Source organism: Puntigrus tetrazona, unplaced genomic scaffold (assembly GCF_018831695.1).
Source record: "Puntigrus tetrazona isolate hp1 unplaced genomic scaffold, ASM1883169v1 S000001055, whole genome shotgun sequence".
Taxonomy (NCBI): domain Eukaryota; kingdom Metazoa; phylum Chordata; class Actinopteri; order Cypriniformes; family Cyprinidae; genus Puntigrus; species Puntigrus tetrazona.
The window spans coordinates 507,501-525,754 of NW_025048644.1; the positions used below are offsets into that span (position 1 = coordinate 507,501).

At 43.1% G+C, this 18,254-nt stretch overlaps 4 protein-coding genes across 8 annotated transcripts in view; 1 reads left to right on the plus strand and 3 right to left on the minus strand.

The window, feature by feature from the left end:
* plbd2 (phospholipase B domain containing 2) overlaps positions 1 to 7,232 on the plus strand; it is a 10,935-nt gene extending 3,703 nt beyond the window's left edge. The window contains exons 2-12 of the mRNA XM_043234038.1: positions 125 to 218; positions 428 to 586; positions 4,732 to 4,832; positions 4,914 to 5,128; positions 5,381 to 5,475; positions 5,546 to 5,706; positions 5,795 to 5,890; positions 5,986 to 6,057; positions 6,309 to 6,461; positions 6,563 to 6,725; positions 6,796 to 7,232. Of these exons, the coding sequence (XP_043089973.1) occupies positions 125 to 218; positions 428 to 586; positions 4,732 to 4,832; positions 4,914 to 5,128; positions 5,381 to 5,475; positions 5,546 to 5,706; positions 5,795 to 5,890; positions 5,986 to 6,057; positions 6,309 to 6,461; positions 6,563 to 6,725; positions 6,796 to 6,978 (1,492 nt within the window). The 3' untranslated portion in view covers positions 6,979 to 7,232. The remainder of the gene's footprint in view (positions 1 to 124; positions 219 to 427; positions 587 to 4,731; positions 4,833 to 4,913; positions 5,129 to 5,380; positions 5,476 to 5,545; positions 5,707 to 5,794; positions 5,891 to 5,985; positions 6,058 to 6,308; positions 6,462 to 6,562; positions 6,726 to 6,795) is intronic.
* A 537-nt stretch (positions 7,233 to 7,769) lies between these two features.
* Positions 7,770 to 11,001, minus strand: LOC122340422 (claudin-10). 5 transcript variants are annotated; one of them, XM_043234040.1, is made up of 5 exons: positions 10,640 to 10,978; positions 9,777 to 9,938; positions 9,632 to 9,713; positions 9,450 to 9,557; positions 7,819 to 8,390 (listed from the first exon to the last, which is right to left on the minus strand). In XM_043234040.1, exons 1-5 carry the CDS (start codon positions 10,869 to 10,871, stop codon positions 8,231 to 8,233), a joined length of 744 nt encoding a protein of 247 aa, XP_043089975.1. In that variant the 5' UTR covers positions 10,872 to 10,978; the 3' UTR covers positions 7,819 to 8,230. The 5 variants fall into 5 exon arrangements, with proteins under 5 accessions (XP_043089976.1, XP_043089975.1, XP_043089977.1 ...); XM_043234042.1 differs by lacking the exon at positions 9,450 to 9,557 and having other exon boundaries at positions 10,640 to 10,990; XM_043234039.1 differs by having other exon boundaries at positions 9,632 to 9,938; positions 10,640 to 10,981.
* Positions 11,002 to 11,098: 97 nt separating this feature from the next.
* Positions 11,099 to 13,849, minus strand: LOC122340423 (claudin-10). The gene is given in 6 exon segments (XM_043234045.1): positions 11,099 to 11,735; positions 11,806 to 11,901; positions 13,045 to 13,072; positions 13,075 to 13,131; positions 13,244 to 13,405; positions 13,488 to 13,849. Coding segments are annotated over 6 exon segments (774 nt in total). The 5' UTR covers positions 13,720 to 13,849; the 3' UTR covers positions 11,099 to 11,536.
* A 99-nt stretch (positions 13,850 to 13,948) lies between these two features.
* cldn10b (claudin 10b) lies at positions 13,949 to 17,935 on the minus strand. Its single transcript, XM_043234046.1, has 5 exons — positions 17,578 to 17,935; positions 15,879 to 16,040; positions 15,721 to 15,802; positions 15,528 to 15,632; positions 13,949 to 14,769 (listed from the first exon to the last, which is right to left on the minus strand). The coding sequence occupies exons 1-5, from the start codon at positions 17,795 to 17,797 to the stop codon at positions 14,616 to 14,618; spliced, it is 723 nt and encodes a 240-aa protein (XP_043089981.1). The 5' UTR covers positions 17,798 to 17,935; the 3' UTR covers positions 13,949 to 14,615.
* Positions 17,936 to 18,254: the final 319 nt, after the last annotated feature.

Here is an 18,254-nt window from a genome sequence, read left to right on the forward strand (position 1 = left end):
AGTTCTCGGGTTTCTACGTTGCTTTATTAACAACACTGGAACGTTAGGAAGCGCAATGGCGTCATAAGCTGATGTGTGTGTGTGTGTGTGTGTGTGTGTGTGTGTGTGTGTGTGTGTGTGTCAGGTGGGCGTATCTGGAGGTCAGCACCAGCGGTGGGTATAATGACACGCTGCAGGCGTACGCTGCTGGAGTCGTGGAGGGTGCCGCCACCTCTCAGGTATTACTGCAGAAACCAGGATCAAAACTAGATTAGAAGGGTTAGGGTTAGTCAAGAGCCAACGATCACAAGTCGAAGCTTTCTTTAACATCAGACTGTACTGCATTAAATAAAGTTTATAATAGAATTAGCAGTAATATTGATCATAAAAAGCGCCTCTTTATGAGAACGGTTCTGGCAGCTGTATGTCGTTGCTCTTTGACCCACAGCTCATCTACAAGCACTGGATGAACACCCTGATGGGTTACTGCGGCCCGTTCTCTCCCGATGTGAGCTACTGCCAGAGGCTCAAGGACTACATCACCACCAACCTGCAGTGGCTCTCGCAGCAGATGGAGGCTCACGCAGACGCCCCCTACTGGCATCAGGTACAGGACACAACACGCAGCTCTCTGGAGATACACACGTCTGTCGACCTTGGTCAGCTAGTGACAGAAGTGCCACATCTTGACATGCGCTCACTGATCGCCTTCCTCTTTGCATTTATGTGCATATTAGACCTAATGTTGGAAAAATCGGGTTCCCAAACCGATGACAGCAGACTGTTTATACCTACTGTAGAAGAGCTTAGTGCAGGAGAACACAGGTGTTTAATACTAGAAGATCCTCCAACGTGCTCTCTCTTCTGAAAGCTTACATCCATGAAGCGTGTTTTAATACGACTGTTGTGTTTGCCAGTGCAGCTGGCCAAAGCCTGAATGTTCGGGAGTTTCTTGTGAGGGTGAAGCACTTCCCCACACGGGTTTCTCTCGTTTTGTTCACGTGATTTCACCACGTTGACCAACACAAAACTGCTTGGTTGTGAAAGAGATCAGCGCTTCGTGTGTCACTACATCCTGGCTCTGTGAGAATACTAGAGGTCTTCTCGGGTCCTAAAGTCCATACCCGACCTGAATCACTTCTTAGCTGAACCTAAGAACCTGAACTGACTGATTTGACGGCTGCATGCTAATGGATACACATTATTTGTCACCAGTGGATTTAAAATATAAATGTGATTAGTTTTATTAAAAATAAATGGATAGGTTTAAATGGATAGGATGGATTTGCTAGTTTTGTCTGCAACATTATTTACCTCATAGAAAAAAACGAAAGCCTTGCATTGACACGCAGCGTAATGAAGTAAATGCATTCCTGATGGATTTTTTAGTTACAAATGTACAGTGGTGTAAAAAAGTGTTTCTGATTTAGTTTTTTTTTAGTGTTTGTCACACTTTAATGTTTCAGATCATTAAACAAATTGAAATATTATTTAAATATTAGAATTGTTGTAATTCAGCCACATTGGGTTTGAGCGTGAACATTCTTTAAAAGGTCATGCCTCAGCATCTCAATAGGATTCAGGTCAGGACTTTGACTAGGCCACTCCAAAGTCTTCATATTGATTTTCTTCAGCCATTCAGAGGTGGACTTGCTGGTGTTTTTTCGATCATTGTCCAACATAAGTTTACTTAAGATCACAGATGGCTGGACGTTGTCCTTCAGGATTGTTTGGTAAACAGCAGAATAAATCTTAAAGGCCCTGAAACAGCATAACAGCCCCAGACCATCACATTATCACCACCATATTTTACTGCTGGTATGTTTGTTCTTTTTCTGAAATGCTGTGTTGGATGATTCGTCGCTGTGCTCTTGGGGTAATTTTGATCGGCCAGCCAATCCTCTGAGTCAGGTTCATCACCGTTCTATATTTTAGCCATTTGTGGATAACGGCTCTCACTGTTGTTCGCTGGAGTCTCAAAGCTTTAGAAATGGCTTTATAACCTTTTCAAGACTTATAGATCTTTCTTTCTCATGAGTTCTTGAATTTCTTTGGATCTTCACTTTTTCACACAGGGCTTATGGGTTTGGATTTAGTTTTCCCTTCATAAAAACGGTCTTTTAAAAATTGCATGTTGTGTTTATTAGTTATCTTTGATTAATATTTACATTTGTTTGATGATCTGAAACATTAAAGTATAACAAACATGCAAAAAAAAAAAATCAGGAGGAGGGCCTAACACTTTTTCACACTACTGTTCCTTGTTTACGCGTGTTTGTTCAGATCTCAGGTTCTCAGATCCAAACGGACCCCAGAAGACCACTAGAGCAGCGATTCCCAGCTCTAGTCCTCGTGGACCACTGCTCTGCACATTTTGGCTGCATTTACAATGGCACAAAAAAATCTTTGTTGCCCTCTCTCCCTCCAATTTCCCTCCAAGTCCCAATTTCCTGCAGAACTCCTAATGCAAGAGTGACACGTTTGTCCATAAAGACAGCGTTAATACCAGCAAATTTTATTGAAGCGGGAACTCTATATACGATATATGCATAGTGACGGCATCACTGTCGATCATTTTGTGTCAGAATTAATTTAAACACGGTTACCAGTTGAGTTTAAAGTGAATGTAAACCTCCAGGCCAAAAAATCGGATTTGGTCAAAAGTTGGGATTTGTTCGTTTTGCAGTGTAAACACACCTTTTGGATGTCTCTTATCTAACACACTGTGTTAAGTTTATGGATGTCTTATCTGACAAGCTGATGATTTGAATCAGGGGCATTAAATAGGAGAGACACAAGTTTGTGGTTGGCCTCAAGGACTAGAGTTGAGAATCACGGTTCTAGAGCACACTAGTGCTCTTATTTTGGGAATATACATATATATATATATATATATATATATATATATATATATATATATATATATATATATATATATATATATATATATATATATTGTGACGAGTCCTTTATTCACGCCCTTCACCAGGCTCCCGACGGGAGTGGGTGTGTTCGAGAGGAGGGGCGTGGTATCGGTCAGGTCTGGCGGCGTGTGTGACGAGGCGCACCTGAAAGGATTAGCCTTGTCACCGTCGCCGTTAAATACCTGACCGCGTCTCTCCTCGAGACCGGTCTCTTCCCCCGTGCATGCACGCTGGTGTCCTCGTGGGTCCAGGAAGGGTGCGTGATGGACCTCACCCCGCCGTCCGAGAAGCGCGTCGTGGGACCTCCGTAGTCCAGGCTGTGAGCACACAGCTCATCCCACTCTGCCGCCGGAGCAAAGAAACGACGGAGACGCCGCGGAAGAAGCCGCCGCCCCTCGCGCCCCGGGCCAGAAAAAAGGGGAGCGCGTGCGACCGCGGACTCCGCCCCTTACCTGGACCCTTCCCCTGGAACACGGCCTCAACCTTCACTTTCTCCGCAGCGCACGGCGAGGACACCAGATCCCCCCTTTTATTTGGACACTTTTCCCATGGACACTTTATTATTTTGTATTATTATTATTATTTTGTTAATAATAAAAGGCCTCTCCGAGGCCTGACGCCACGCCCACTGTGTCTGTCGTTGGCTCCTCCCGTCACAGTGGTGGAGAATGCGGGCAAGGCGGAGCTTAGACGGCACAGTTGGGCGACATCTGATGACGTCATCCCCTCTCGCTGGTACCCATGCCGGGATGGAGGAACAACGGAGACTCGCTCCCAGCCACCAGGAAGGGTAAGTGACGCTTGCTTATGGTCATTTACCCGGTGGCTGGTTGAGCATTCCGACTAATTCCCGGTTTCTCTGTCCCGGTGCGAGAGGGGAGTTGCCCGGAGAGGAATCCCTGCCCCGCCCACTCCGACTGCTGGAGCCTGGTTGAGGAAGGTAGCACTCCTGCGTGGGCGGCGACCGCCTGACGGGGTTGGCGCTGGGGGGGGAATGTGACGAGTCGGCTGCCCCTCCTCTTTATTGTCACCATCACCCCGTCCTTTATTCGCCGCCCTTCACCAGGCTCCCGGACGGGAGTGGGTGTGTTCGAGAGAGGGGCGTGGTATCGGTCAGGTCTGGCGGCGTGTGACGAGGCGCACCTGAAGGGATTAGCCTTGTCACCGTCGCCGTTAAATACCTGACCGCGTCTCTCCTCGGGAGACCGGTCTCTTCCCCCGTGCATGCACGCTGGTGTCCTCGTGGGTCCAGGAAGGGTGCGTGATGGACTCACCCCCGCCGTCCGAGAAGCGCGTCGTGGGACCTCCGTAGTCCAGGCTGTGAGCACACAGCTCATCCCTCTGCTGCCGGAGCAAAGAAAACGACGGAGACGCCGCGGAAGAAGCGCCGCCCCTCGCGCCCGGGCCAGAAAAAAAGGGAGCGCGTGGCGACCGCGGACTCCGCCCCTTACCTGGACCCTTCCCCTGGAACACGGCCTCAACCTTCACTTTCCCCGCGGCACGACGAGGACACCAGATCCCCACTTTTATTTGGACACTTTTCCCATGGACACTTTATTATTTTGTATTATTATTATTTTGTCAATAAAAGCCTCTCCGAGGCCTGACGCCACGCCCACTGTGTCTGTCGCTGGCTCCTCCCGTCACAATATATATATATTAGATTTGAATTGGTCTCACTTACCAAACATTCGAGAGCAGATCCAAAATGCAAAGTATCAGCCAAAACTGTTAAAATCCTTCTTAATAAGTTCTCCAATGCCCCAGAACATTAACGCACGAAAAAGCTCAGTTGATCACAGTTTCTGCTGTTTTCAATGTTCTGCAGGTGCGTTTGTCTTTGCTGCAGCTGCAAGGCCTGGAGGATGGATACAATGGGCAGATTGATTTTCCGTCTGGAAGTCTTTCCATCAAACCCTTTGGCTTCCTGTGAGTGTAGACAAGGATTTTTTTTATTTTTATTACACGCAAAGTATTACTATTACATGGGCATTCTTTCTCTCCCCTCAGCCTTTTCCAGATGGGTGGAGACCTGGAGGACCTGGAGGCGGCGCTGAACAAATCCAGTCAGTCTCGTGCTGTAGGCTCCGGCTCCTGCTCGGCTCTGATCAAGTTCCTCCCGGGCCGCAAGGATCTACTGGTGTCTCATGACACCTGGAACAACTACCAGTCCATGCTGAGGATACTGAAGAGATATAGCTTTACTTACCGCACGTCTCCAGCAGGTATAGAGCTCACAGAATATCTCTGCCTTACTGGGTCTGCATGAGATTAAAAGTGTGCTCACTTCTCTGCAGATATACATATTAGAATCAGATCTACTCATAGCCCATTTCTGGCTTAAGGTACTGAGAGACAGCCACAACATGGGCTTTTTAATGACTGGAGGATCTGTGCTGTTATAGTAGTACTTTGTGAATGTTTTTTTTCCTCGAGGTTGTACTATATAACATGTACTTCTTATGCTGTTCCTGCAGGAAAGGAGATTATTCCTGGCAGAATCCAGGTGTTTTCCTCCTATCCTGGCAGTATTTTCTCAGGAGATGACTTTTATTTGCTCAGCAGTGGACTGGTAAGACTCTTCCTAATGTTGGGTGGATCTCTCCTGCTATATTTGTTTATTTTCACTTATGTGTTTTCAGGTAACTTTGGAGACCACTATCGGCAACAGTAACGCTGAGCTGTGGAGATTCGTCCGGCCCCGCGGGGCTGTCATGGAGTGGCTGAGGAACATTGTGGCCAATCGACTTGCTCAAACCGGTCAAGAATGGACTGATATCTTCAGCAAGTACAACAGCGGAACGTAAATGAGCTCTAATGTAGCGTACACCCTAATTTACACACAAGCATTGTGATAAAAAGCAAACGATTGCGATTGCTTGCTTGGCTAGGTACAACAATCAGTGGATGGTGATCGACTACAAGCTCTTTGTCCCGGGCCAGGAGTACACAAAACAAGGGCTTTTCACAGTTTTAGAGCAAATACCGTAAGTGTGCTTTGATTTAGTCTCGTTAGGGCAGAATGAACCAAATTTTAATGCGTGAAAGTGAGAATGGCTGTCTCTTGTCTGTGTTCCTGCAGTGGAATGATCATAACAGCGGACAAAACTAAGGAGCTGTTTGAGACGGGCTACTGGGCCAGCTACAATATCCCGTACGTCCAGACCAGCAGATGCTGCTGTTGATATCAATACATCTAGATCACGTCCATTTAGACTGCTGGATGTGTGTTAGCTGGACGGATTTGATCAAAGGATTTATTTGTGTAGTGGCAGTAATGTAGTGTATGATACTAAATATTATCTAGTCATAAAGCATGTGTAGTTTAAGGAAATGAAAATGATTGAATTCTTCTAGTGTGAATTAAATCTAGCGCAAGCGTTTCTTTGTGTTCTGCTGCTGTAGGTACTTCGAGGAGGTGTTCAACGCGAGCGGAGGGCCGGAGCTGGTTCAGAAATACGGATCCTGGTTCTCCTTCAGCGACAATCCGAGAGCGCAGATCTTCCGCAGAAACCAGACTCTTGTTTACGACTTGGACTCCATGGTGCGTCTGATGAGGTATTACCCACAACCCCATCTGTGCTCCTGGTTCATGTGAAGAGAGCATCTCTCTTGTGTTCTGCTGGTCTTGATTTGGTCTCTGCCCGTTTCTCTCGGAGGTATAATAACTATGCGGAGGACCCTCTGTCACGCTGTGAGGGCTGTGACCCCGCCCAGAACGGGGAGAACTCCATCTCGGCCCGCTCGGACCTGAACCCTGCCAACGGCTCGTATCCGTTCGGGGCTCTGCAGCAGCGGCCTCACGGCGGCACGGACATGAAGGTGAGTATCTGCTCTCTGAGCTCCTGTGTGTGTGTGTGTGTGTGAGACTCACGCTCCTCGTGTCCCGCAGGTGACTAGCGCGGCCATGTTCAGCCGGCTGGAGCTGGTGGCCGTCAGTGGACCCACATGGGATCAGGTGCCCGTCTTCCAGTGGAGCAGCTCACCCTTCAGCACTCTCCTGCACATGGGTCATCCAGACCGCTGGGCTTTCCGGCCCGTCCACATCAGGTGGTCCAGCTCTGACCGGCCCTGACCATCCACACGAAGACCCGCCTGCTTCAAATACTAAGAAGCCAGTGTTTTGATTTAAGACTGTTCTGTGTCTGTGGAACGACAACCAATCAAGATGTTCTGATTGTTCTGCTGCTGCTTTGAATTTTAAATCTTGCACATGAAAAAGATGCAAATTGTATAATTGTATATCCAGATCATGGGCATTGTTATATTTTCTAAAATGTAAAATTGAGAATTAATTTTTTTAAAATAAAATTTACTGTAAAAACAAAGTATGAAAGATGTTTTCAGTGAAACAGTTTGTAATCAGGTGTCACTGTCGTTGTTAATCAAATTAATTATTGTTAGGTACAATGTAGCTATTGTGCTTGGGTCGAATTGCCAAACACTAACCGCTGTTGAGGTGGGATGACGTTAGGTTTGAAGTGTAGAGGTAAGGTCATCTTTAGATGTAACTACAGTACTGTATTTTAAATATAAGTGCTATATAAAAACATGCACGTACACATTACATGCGCTGTATCAAATGATTAATTTAAATGTAAGTGTGCGGTAGTTGACACTTGAGTGTTTAATGTAAAAAAAACATTCAAACTGAACCTCAGTATATTGTTACCAAGAAACTAAAAGTCATTCTTCAGGATCAAAGGCTGCTTTCAAACAGTCTTAAGCATCAAACATTTGAATGTGTCTTCAGAGCATTGTAGCCAATCACAGACCTGCTTGTTGAATCCAGTCCAGTCAGAGGTGATTAGGTGGAGTTGTACTTAACTTTATAACCAACAAAATGAAAACGCAGGCGAAAAAGTCTTCTTTTCACTTGACCTATTATTTACTTAATTGGAAAATACTTGAAGGCTACATTTTAAGGTATTTTATTAACATTTTAACTGTTAAATAGTTGAAATAGTTTTACTATAGTACAGAGAACCAGGAAATTTTACTGGTATTGGTAGACAACACTATTGAATTCGTACTGTGATACAATACTAAAGTAAATCTGAACAAATAATCATTAGACTAGATACACATTAAATCCTTCATTGTTTTTTTCAGAGAGAAGTTTTGAATTGGACGTGTAGAAGTCCTGATCATCGGTCTTTATCAGCATAGAGTAGCAGATCCAGTTCACTCCCATCAATCCATTCTTTTTGTTTTTGATTGAAACACCAGTGTCTCGATCACTTTGCTCATGGCATTACAAAGACTTGCCTCAAATTAGCACTAACTCTGAAAGTTGTGAAACACTCGGACGATGTGAAGGGAACCGATCAGACGTAAGCGTCCACGGCGTGAGATCCTTTGTGGGCTTTGCTGTACGTCTGGTTTGCTCTGTCAGGGATGGGAGACAGCGGAGGACTGTATGTCTTCTGGTTTGCTTCGGAGTGATTGGAGGAAGGAGTGTGATAGGACATCTCTTGGGTCTTGGAGCTGAAATCAGAAACTTCTTGTCATGATTGCATCCAGTGCACTGTCAAAAACTCAACAGGCAAGCAGAAAAACAGCAACTCCTGTTCCTTGATTCATTTTGAAAACGTTTGTTTGTGGTCAATCTGCCTTTTTCATAACAGAGGTGCCTATATGAAGTGTCCTTAAACTTCAGATATAAACAAACCTTTGTAAAAGGAAACAAGAAGTATGGCGTTGCTGTGGCAACACATGTTGTGCTCTCACACTACTTAAATGAAGGAAATTATTGATAAATTTGGAAAGTGTTTTATTTTGTTCAGTGTTTGATGTATGTACAACCGACATCTGTTAGAGAAAAAAGGAGGTAGATATTAAGAACAAAGTTTATCCATTTCACTAGAGGCGATATAAGGTAATTACCATATTTTTAACTTGTTTACATCATTATTCAAACTAACGACGATTGTTTACAGCGACGCAAAGAATTGTGGGTTATCTCTAGCAGAGAAGGATACACCTAATGCAGCCTCGAATCACTGTGAAAGAAGGATGCATTCAAAGGTTGAAGATGAGCGTGAGTTCATCAAGTACAAGATGATCCAGGATCAGCATTCTTCAGCACTACACTCAACCAATCAGATTTGAGAGATAATTGTTCAGGAAATGTCTGTTATAGGCTTATAATCAGGCTTAGGAGCGTCTACACCCTTGATGATCATCATATAATCACTGATTTTAGGAATATATTTTGGGAAGAGTAAGGTTTTGGGATAAGTCTATATTTTTGGAGAGTAATGTGGAAAAATAAGATCCGTGATCATGTCTTTCTTGGCAAAATCATGGGGACCTCTTACTGAAATGAGACATCCTCAATGACAAATGCAGCCTCCGGAGGGCGCAACCTTCAAAATTATGTTCATATTAATTATACAGTAATAAGCATTCCCAGAGGAACACAAAATACTAAGTTTGATCCGATTAAGGATCATTCTTGATCACAAACCAGTTGAACTTCCTTCACATGAATGCATGCTTTTTAAAGATTCTGTGGTGGAAATGAAATTTCCCGTGCTCTGATACCTGGATTGGAAGCCCTCCTTCCCTGCAGTGATGCTGTACACAAAGCCTCCGACCACGAGGAGAGCCGAGCCGCCCCAGCCCACGAACAGAGCCGATCCCAGCTCAAACCTGCTCCCCAGACACATACAACTTCAGACCTCCAGCACATATCACCCACGCTTTCACTCCATCCAGATACTCACTTTTTTGCTTTGTAATTTGGATCCATGAACTCAGAAATAACCTTGTGGGCATACCAGCTGTAAGCAACCATACCGCAGAGACCTAAAACAGAGACACGGGTCAAGCTTGCGTCCTGGAACATGCTGGACAAGTGCAAGTGTTTACCTGATACAAGGTAATTCATCCCTGCGGCAAAGGTAACTCTCGCATTCACATATTCAGACCCTCCGAGTTTTGTGCACTTCATCCCCACCAAAGCCAGAATAGACCCGAATAACCCCAGAATGATAGAGATGATGACAAGAGATCGGCACAGATGAATGTATGCTGGTGAAGGATGGACAGAACAATAAACACGTTTAGTTGTAAATGTTTTCAAAGCAGCTTTAGATAAAGTTATGCAGTTATTGGTAAGAATGTGTAATAACGGTCAATCATTTACAGATAGTTATGCATGAAGTAATGCCAAGGATTACGGTACTACAGTAGCACTACAGCTACGGTAAATAATGGACAGAGATAGTAGCTAATCAGTATTTCTGAATGAGTCGTTAAATGAATTACTAATCACACATTAACGTGTCTGAGACTTCTGTGTACATCAAATGAGTCACTGATTCCTCCAGCGAGGTTTATTTCATCTGAGCAGCCGAACATACAGAGGAGATATAAACATTATTCAGTTTCAAAGTAAAATACAAGTCATGTCAAATAGGGTAATAAAGTTTAGTGAATTTATCCGGGACTTTACTGGCAGGGAATTTGCACATAATGAACGCCTGAGATGATGGTGTTTTCAATTAGGTCCTGTGCTGAAGGAGAACTCTTTCGCATTACCATATGTGCAGTTACAGTTTTATACATGTATTAGATGGATACGTAAGGCCCAGAACAATGGTTTGATATTTTGTGGTCATCTCAGCTTTGAGGATTTTACACAATGCTTTTGTTACAGAATTGATCTATAAACACGAGCCCACTCTGAGACATGACTGATTTTAATGAAGTGATTTTGTAGTAATACTCACTCTGCAAGGCCAGCAGGGTCGGGAAATCTTTGCAGTCAGAAATGCCAGTGGAGTCGGACAGACAGTCTTTCCAGAGGTTGGAGAAATAGTGACCAGATGTCAGAACTATACTCTCCACTTCAGAATAAGTCCAATATTCTATTGGCATCGTGGAACAAACCAGGATCCACCCACAAACGCACGCTACAAAGCACCCCATTTCAGTGTACATAATGACCGTTCTGTAATGCATGCTGGGATGAGCCCGATCCAGATGAAGATGATCTTCGAAAGCAGAACTCAGCGAGAGGACAGACGAACCTTCCTCGAGGTCTGGACAGATCTAGCGCTCTCTGTTTGTGGTGTCATCACACCTCTCTGACATACTGTGTTTATTATATACATAAAGCTCAGAACAACCTGCATTGCAAACCCTACTGGTACACAAAACTGGTAACAGAAAAAAACACTTCCATGAGCTAGGAAAGTCAATTCTCATTTATTTGCACAGCACTTTTCACAACACACATGATTTCAAAGTTATGTTTTGGTGCTCCTCTTGATTTAGAGAGGGTTTCTAGCACAAACATCAGTCCCACAGTCACTTAAACTCACAAGCATTCGAATAAGAGATTTTAATATTGGTTGGTTTTGCTCCAAACCAGTAAGAGATTTTCGAGAAGTACAGTAGTAGTGAAAACACAGTCCCTGTCGCAGGGGGAAAAGCCTGATGCCAAATGTGCAAAAGTCTTTAATTTAGATAAAGTTCAGTTTAGAGTTCATACAGAACAACTATATTTGATATAATTTCTTACATGGTTGAAGCTGAATCAACGAGTTTACTCTTTTATGACACTACTGCGTTAAAAATGAATTGACGTGTTGCAGTCACACAGAGCTACAAAGCTTTTCTAGCGTTTACACAAATGTGTCTCTGGGAGAGATTTTCTCGCCGGTGGCCTGTGACATCCTGGAGATGCGAGAGCTGTTGGACTGGCTGAGAAGAACTGATTGTCTTGAGGGTGTGTAGTATGCAGAAGTGTACAGTGCTTTACTCGCTGTCCGCTGGACGTATGATGGTGGCCTGTCACTTGATCTCGCAAACCTAGTCAACTTTCTACAAGAGAAAGGAGAGAATTGCAGATGAATCTGTCTTCCTCTTTGCTCTAACAGTACAGATTTCTTACCTGGTCGGGATGATGGTCACAGCATATAAGACGGATCCAAGAACTATAAAGAAACTTCCAATAAATCCAAAGAATATTGGAGTTCCTAAACCATACCTGCATAAAATATTAGTACAGAAAAATGCTTATAATGCATAGAACATTAACATATTTTGTCTGATAATCAGCACTGAATATTTCACATTATAATTGATATACTGTCATGGCTCTCCACCTCATTCCACGAGTAGTTCAGTCTCCTCAGACTTTTAATCAATCAATCAATCATTTTTATTTATATAGCGCTTTTAACAACACAGGTTGCATCAAAGCACTGTAATCATCTACATTAATCATCTACACCTGCAACAGTCACATGATTCTGCTGAGCATAAGAATGTAAGAAACAGCTTATAGCCCAAGATTAGACTGAGAAAGAACTAACAGGGCTACCTCCAATCTAGTTCTTGAAACACTCTTGAAACACTCCCTCATCCTCTTCAGGTTCACAGGTAAATCCTTTCCAAGGGTCTTCAAAGTCTCACCCCAACCACAAAGCCCATCTCGCATGTCCGTTATCTCCATTTCTCTCACATGTGCTCCACAAATACCTCCCTCATCGTCCCTGGCAATGTGCCATTGACTTTTGTTTGTGCCATTGAGCTTGTCCACTGTCTTTTGCTGCAGGACTGGGAGCATCCATCTTTTCTTTGTGCTTAAGAAGGATGGCAGACTATCAACCTGCAGAGATTTCTCCAGCCTCAAATACACTACTCCAGAATCAGGCCGAAATGTGCTTGAGTAGAAAAACATCTTTAATACTAAGTTGCTTTGAAAAGACCTGCATTGAATTCTAGAAACAAAGGTGTAGACTGTTTATGTCAAGGACTGGTTTAATCTTGACCTGCTGAAATATATACTGATGAAATAATGTTATAGGGAGTTGAGTTTGTGATTAAGAGTTTGATTTTTATTATTGCTACTTGAATTTTTTTTCTTTGTTTGTTTCTTGGTTATATGACCCACTGTTCTTGATCACTGAACTGGTGTACTGGTTGATGTGCACGCCTGGGTTTCTGTTTTCTTGATTTATGTGAAAATGTAAAACCTGGAGTGAAGCTGGAAACATATGATTACACAGAACTTTTGAGCCTGGAAGAGTGGAAATCCTGGCGATTCACGAGCCGATGACAGCTCTGAGTGTGAAACCGTTTCATTCGAAACATCTCTGTTTGGATAATGAACGTCATAGTCACGTACCTTATAATACTTCTGTCCACAGTGGGTGAAAGGCAGCGCTGACCACCCTGTTTGTGTATAAACAATACGCCGCAAGCACCGCCAAACCTGTGAAACAACACGCATGGGTGAACACAGGGGAAATGTTCTGACAGGAGCAGCAGTTTTAGTCATCCGCGTCAGATGAATGTACAAATATTGGATAAACGGTTTTGCTCACCACCAACAAAATGAAAAGCGACTCCGGAAAGTAATATTCTGTCTTTGTTTTTCGGACTACCGCCAATGTACGTGCAGTCCATCCCGAAAAAGCAGAGCACAGCGCCGACGAGCCCCAGACTCACGCCGATCAGAAGCAGGCCCCGGACTCCCTGAACATACGCTGTTCAACAGATAACTCATCGGTCACTCGACCCGTCCCTCACTGAGCCAACTGTGCGAGAATGTGATGCGAGAGCACTTACGCGTGACGGCCCACAGCACGTCGTAGTCTCTGCAGTTAGTGATGGACGAGGTGTCCACCACACAGTCCTTCCACAGGTTCGACCAGTACCACGACGCCTTGATCATCCAGTTCCCGCCCTTGCCGCCTACATAGATAACTCTCCAGTAGTCCATGGCGATCGTGCAGCTCACAAAGAACCAGCCGAACGTAGAAATCAAGAATCCAAACACCTGAATCAGACTTCTCCTCATCTTGCCGTGAGCTGAGCATGCGGTCCTTCTCACTCAAACATGGTGCGCTCTTCAGCGGTCTGACACACACCTGCTCGACGTTAGGAAACACAGGAAGGGCCATGTTGTGTTTGTACACACATCGTGACACTGCTTTACTATAAATATTATGAAGTGCGCGTCAGCTGCAGAGAATATTAGAATAGAATATTATGCACTCTGTTGCATGTACCAATAACAAATTGCAACATTATGTGGAATATTTATTAAACATCAACAGACATATATTTTTCTTAATCACAACAATGATTGAGATGTGCCAATACCGGCTACACAATCTTCCAGACAATGTTGGAGCTCGAATCTGTAGTAAAGTGTCATTTCGTTTGTCAATTCCTAGAAGCATAATTCAATCCTGGCTGATTTGAACCTGCTCGAAATCACGATCAACCACCGTATACTGCCAGAAATTAATCAAGTACAACACAACTATCAACAGATGATGGCATAATCTCATGCAGAACCGGATTTTGCTGAGTGCGTGTTCCCGGGTAAACATCTTTGTTGACCCTGAAACAACACTGTGATTAACCAATCGGATCTGAAGAACCAGCTTGTAGATTTGGTGAAGTTTAGACTTACTATAAGTGTTTGGTGTTTGTACATCAGAAATCTGATTTTGGACATTACTCGAGGGTTTGGTTAAGTTTGGGTGTAGAGATATGGTCAAATTTATATAATTGGATTAAAATGTTGTTCCAGGGTCAACAAAATATGTTATGCAGTGCTGTGTAAACATACTGTCCATGTAGAGCTGAAAGCACATTAGATCACAGGTGTACAGGTCATCTGAGCTGGCCATCCAAAGACACTTGATAAGCTAACAAAACCCAGTGAGATGTGACACATCGTGTGTGTTAGACGTAGGCGTTTTTGTCAAAGTGTTGGGAATTGCTGCTGTATTCTGGAGGAGGTCTCCTGGTGTGTGACGACTGACTCTGTGGCAGCGCACGAGACGTTAAAGATGCTCCGCTGTTCACCACAGCTCTTCTGTTCGATGGATACGCTGAACTGCAGAAAAGGGAGATAAGATCATCGTTTGGTAAGGTTTGGTAACCATAAATGAACATTTCAGTTGGATTCTTTGGAAGGCATTTAGGGGATATCTCATTTATGTGACTGTTTTCAACTAAAAACAGGAATATTTTTATGGGTTTTGGCCGCTCATTTACATGACTACAGCATTTTGGGGGCCTAAAAACACAACCTTTTGAAAATGAGTTTTAAAGTGTATATCCTCAGCAGTAATCCATCTCATTTGAAAAATATTGCTGATTATATAAAAACGCAGTAGCCGGTAATATCCAGTGTTGTTCAAGTAGTATTTGTCCCACCCCTCTCTCCACTGATTGGATGGCTGGGTGAAGAGCGACAGTGAAGAGATCCAGAGCTGTGTTTTACCTAAAGCTAAAACATTATCGACTCTCCAGGAGCAACTTCTTAACAAAACCAGCTTTATACTGACATTCATTTATAAAGCATTAAGCCATGTGACGTCACACGTTCAGACAGATTATGAAACAACCCTTGGGTGGCTTTGTATCATCACAGGATGGTTCTGTTCAGACGCTGTTAACACACATGTACACTATATGACCCCTTTAACCCTTTGACACACTGCTGGCCCGTCATGCATAATGCAGTTTTTAGTCATTTTCACAAATCCGTGTGAACAGGGATCATTTTGACAGTGTTTTCTTTTACTTTTACTGAACATTTACTTTTCTAGTGCTTGATTGTTTTGAGATATTGTAAGTGTTTGGGTTTACTTGCTGCTCAGGACGTCAGACAGCGTCAGGCAGAAGAGTGCTCCTCCGAGGAGACACAGCATGGATCCGGACCAGCCGATGAACAAAGCAGCGCCCAGCTCATACCTGAGAAGAAGAGCAGCGTTTCATCAGAGACATCCGTACAGTCACCTCCGCTCAGACAAAAAAAGGTAGGAAAAAACTAGATATGTACTTTTGATCAAGAAACAGCGGATCGAAAAACTCGGACGTGATTCTGTGAGCGTACAGAGAGTAGGCGCTCAGAGAACACAGACCTGCCGAGGAACGAGAGTTAGTCGCTGTATAACACTGCTGTTCATATGAGTTCAGAGAAAGAGACCCGAAACCCACCGGTACAAATGAAGGTGATCCCAGACAGGCAGACGAGTCTGGCTTTGGTTTGGTCAGGACCGCCGATCTTCGTGCACTTCATGCCGATCAGAGCAAAGATCGATCCAAAGAACCCGAGACAGACGCCAGCGATCATCAGTCCCCGACACACCTGGATATAACCTGATCACAAAACACCAATCATCTGTCACTTTTTGAGACATTTAAGAGACATTTAGTCATATATTTTACAATACATCATTGCTACAATATATAGTAAAAGTAATAGTAAAATACTAATGTCCTGTCCTCTTAAATATTGGAATTCCAATGGTGTTATGGTTAAAGAAATGAAATGAAATGATTGATTCATTAACTGCTGTAGTAGAGTTTCTGTCCTTGATTCAAGAGCAGGCTGGTATCCTCAAGCACTCTCTTCTAGCTACTCTCTGGGCAAATATTAGCTCACTAGTTAACCCACTAATACTTCTGAATAGATGGAAAACAGCCTGGAGATAAATGCATCTAATTTATTGCCCTCAGCCTTTTGAAAAGTGCTAAACATTGACATGAAAAAGAGTCATTCCGGACTGTTGCCAGTTTACCTTGCACAAATGCTCTGTCGAGAGAATTATTAAAAGAAAAAACACTCTTGTTGTAATTAAATTCAAGCTGTATATCGAAGGGTCAGAATCTCCATGTCACCCATTTATTCATTTATTCCTTCTTGGTTCTCACCTCTTGATAAGTTGTCTTTAATATTTCACAGATGTATCATTAAATATATTAAAATATATTATAATCAATAATACTTATACACAGTGATGTGATAATGATGCCTGAAATTACTACCGGGTTTATTTTGCATGAAAGCATAACCAACTTATTTGTTATTAACAGAACCGTCTGAGTAAATTCTGAATAAACGCCGATGTGAGAATGTGTCTCGGCAGCACTAGAGCAGATCAAGAAAATCATGTTCTCAGCGAGATCTAAGATCATCCACAGAGCTTGAGCTTCAATTCTAATGAGGATCTGACCCTCTGGATAAAAAATCGTAGCCTTTTACATATATTTGAATAATCGATATATTTTTTCCCCATAACATGTCTTCTATTGTTAATAATTAACTATTATTTATTCTTTCTTATTCTGTTTCTCAGTTTGTATCCAGATCAGATGGTAGATCAGCACCAGGAGATGACCTTCATAAGAGAAGACCTGGCCTTGTGGCCAGATCACCAGGTCCAGATGCGCACACACACACACACTCTCACACACACACATAAACACACACACACTCACACACTATCTGACACAGCTGTGTTTAAAATTGAACTGGAGGTTAAGTACTGGGCTGAGGAGAACTGACCCCAACTGAGTCTTTTTCTCCATTTTCTCCATTCTGTATGGATGGGGTTTGCTTGGTTGGGGACACTTAACTTCTAGCGATTATCGCCGATTTGATTACAGACACCGTCTCTGCATTTAATAAGTGCTTAATCTCGTCATTAAACATCACTATCACTCTATTCTCCCATTTGATTCTGTTCAGTGCTTCGATACAATCTGTATTGTTAAATGCGCTATATAAATAAAAGTGATTGATCGATTACTGTCTCAAATTTAAAAAAGCAAAAAAAAAAAAAAATACAATGGCTGAATACATGCAAGTAAACACATTAACACACAAGTTTCACAGAAAAGAGACGTGTCTGACCGTCCAGAGCCAGCATTGAAGGGAAGTCTTTGCAGCTGGAGACTCCGGTAGAATCAGTCACACATGTTTTCCATAAATTGGACCAGAAGGTGGACGTCGTGATTACACTGCCATCGTTTGAAGACACCTTCCAGTAGTCTGTAGGTAAGGTGGAGGACACCAGCACCCAGCCCGAGGTGGTGAGTATAAACGCCATTATCTCTCTTGCCATGTTACTCATTGTTCTTCTTAAGATCTCCAAGCGTCACTCCTGCAGTTCTCCAGCTTATTGTCCGGGTTTTAACAAGTGTACTTCATCAGCCGGCTAATATATTCTCATTTGACTCTGCACTGGGTGTGACGAAAAAGATTGAATGCAGCCAGGAAAGGAGGGAACACAGAGAGGTAGTAACAGCACTTTTGTTATTATTTTGGTTAGGTTTTATTTTGATGACCCTTTTCTTCATTCTACTGAGTGTTAGTAGAGGATCAGTAGACTGATAGGGTTAGGGTTGGAATAACTTGATCTACCAACAGACAAGGAAGCGTTTCAAGATCACAATAAAGAGTTATCAGTGTATATACTATAGTAAATGCTATGTTGGTTAGCACTGTATCAATTGTATACTTTATTATCTGGAAAAGACTTGAATATTTACAAAAAGTGATTACTTAGATTTTTTATGTCATTTATTTAT

Coding starts and splice junctions, on each gene's coding strand:
- LOC122340422 (XM_043234039.1), bottom strand. CDS start 10,871: ATGCATTACAGAACGGTCATTATGTACACTGAAATGGGGTGCTTTGTA. Junction 9,939..10,639: donor GACCCTGCTGGCCTTGCAGA/GTGAGTATTACT, acceptor ATCCTTCACCAG/CATACATTCATCTGTGCCGA. Junction 9,558..9,631: donor CCAAATTACAAAGCAAAAAA/GTGAGTATCTGG, acceptor TCTGGGGAGCAG/GTTTGAGCTGGGATCGGCTC.
- cldn10b (XM_043234046.1), bottom strand. CDS start 17,797: ATGAGTAACATGGCAAGAGAGATAATGGCGTTTATACTCACCACCTCG. Junction 15,633..15,720: donor CCGCTGTTTCTTGATCAAAA/GTACATATCTAG, acceptor TCTTCTTCTCAG/GTATGAGCTGGGCGCTGCTT. Junction 14,770..15,527: donor TCTGACGTCCTGAGCAGCAA/GTAAACCCAAAC, acceptor CCTTTTCTGCAG/TTCAGCGTATCCATCGAACA.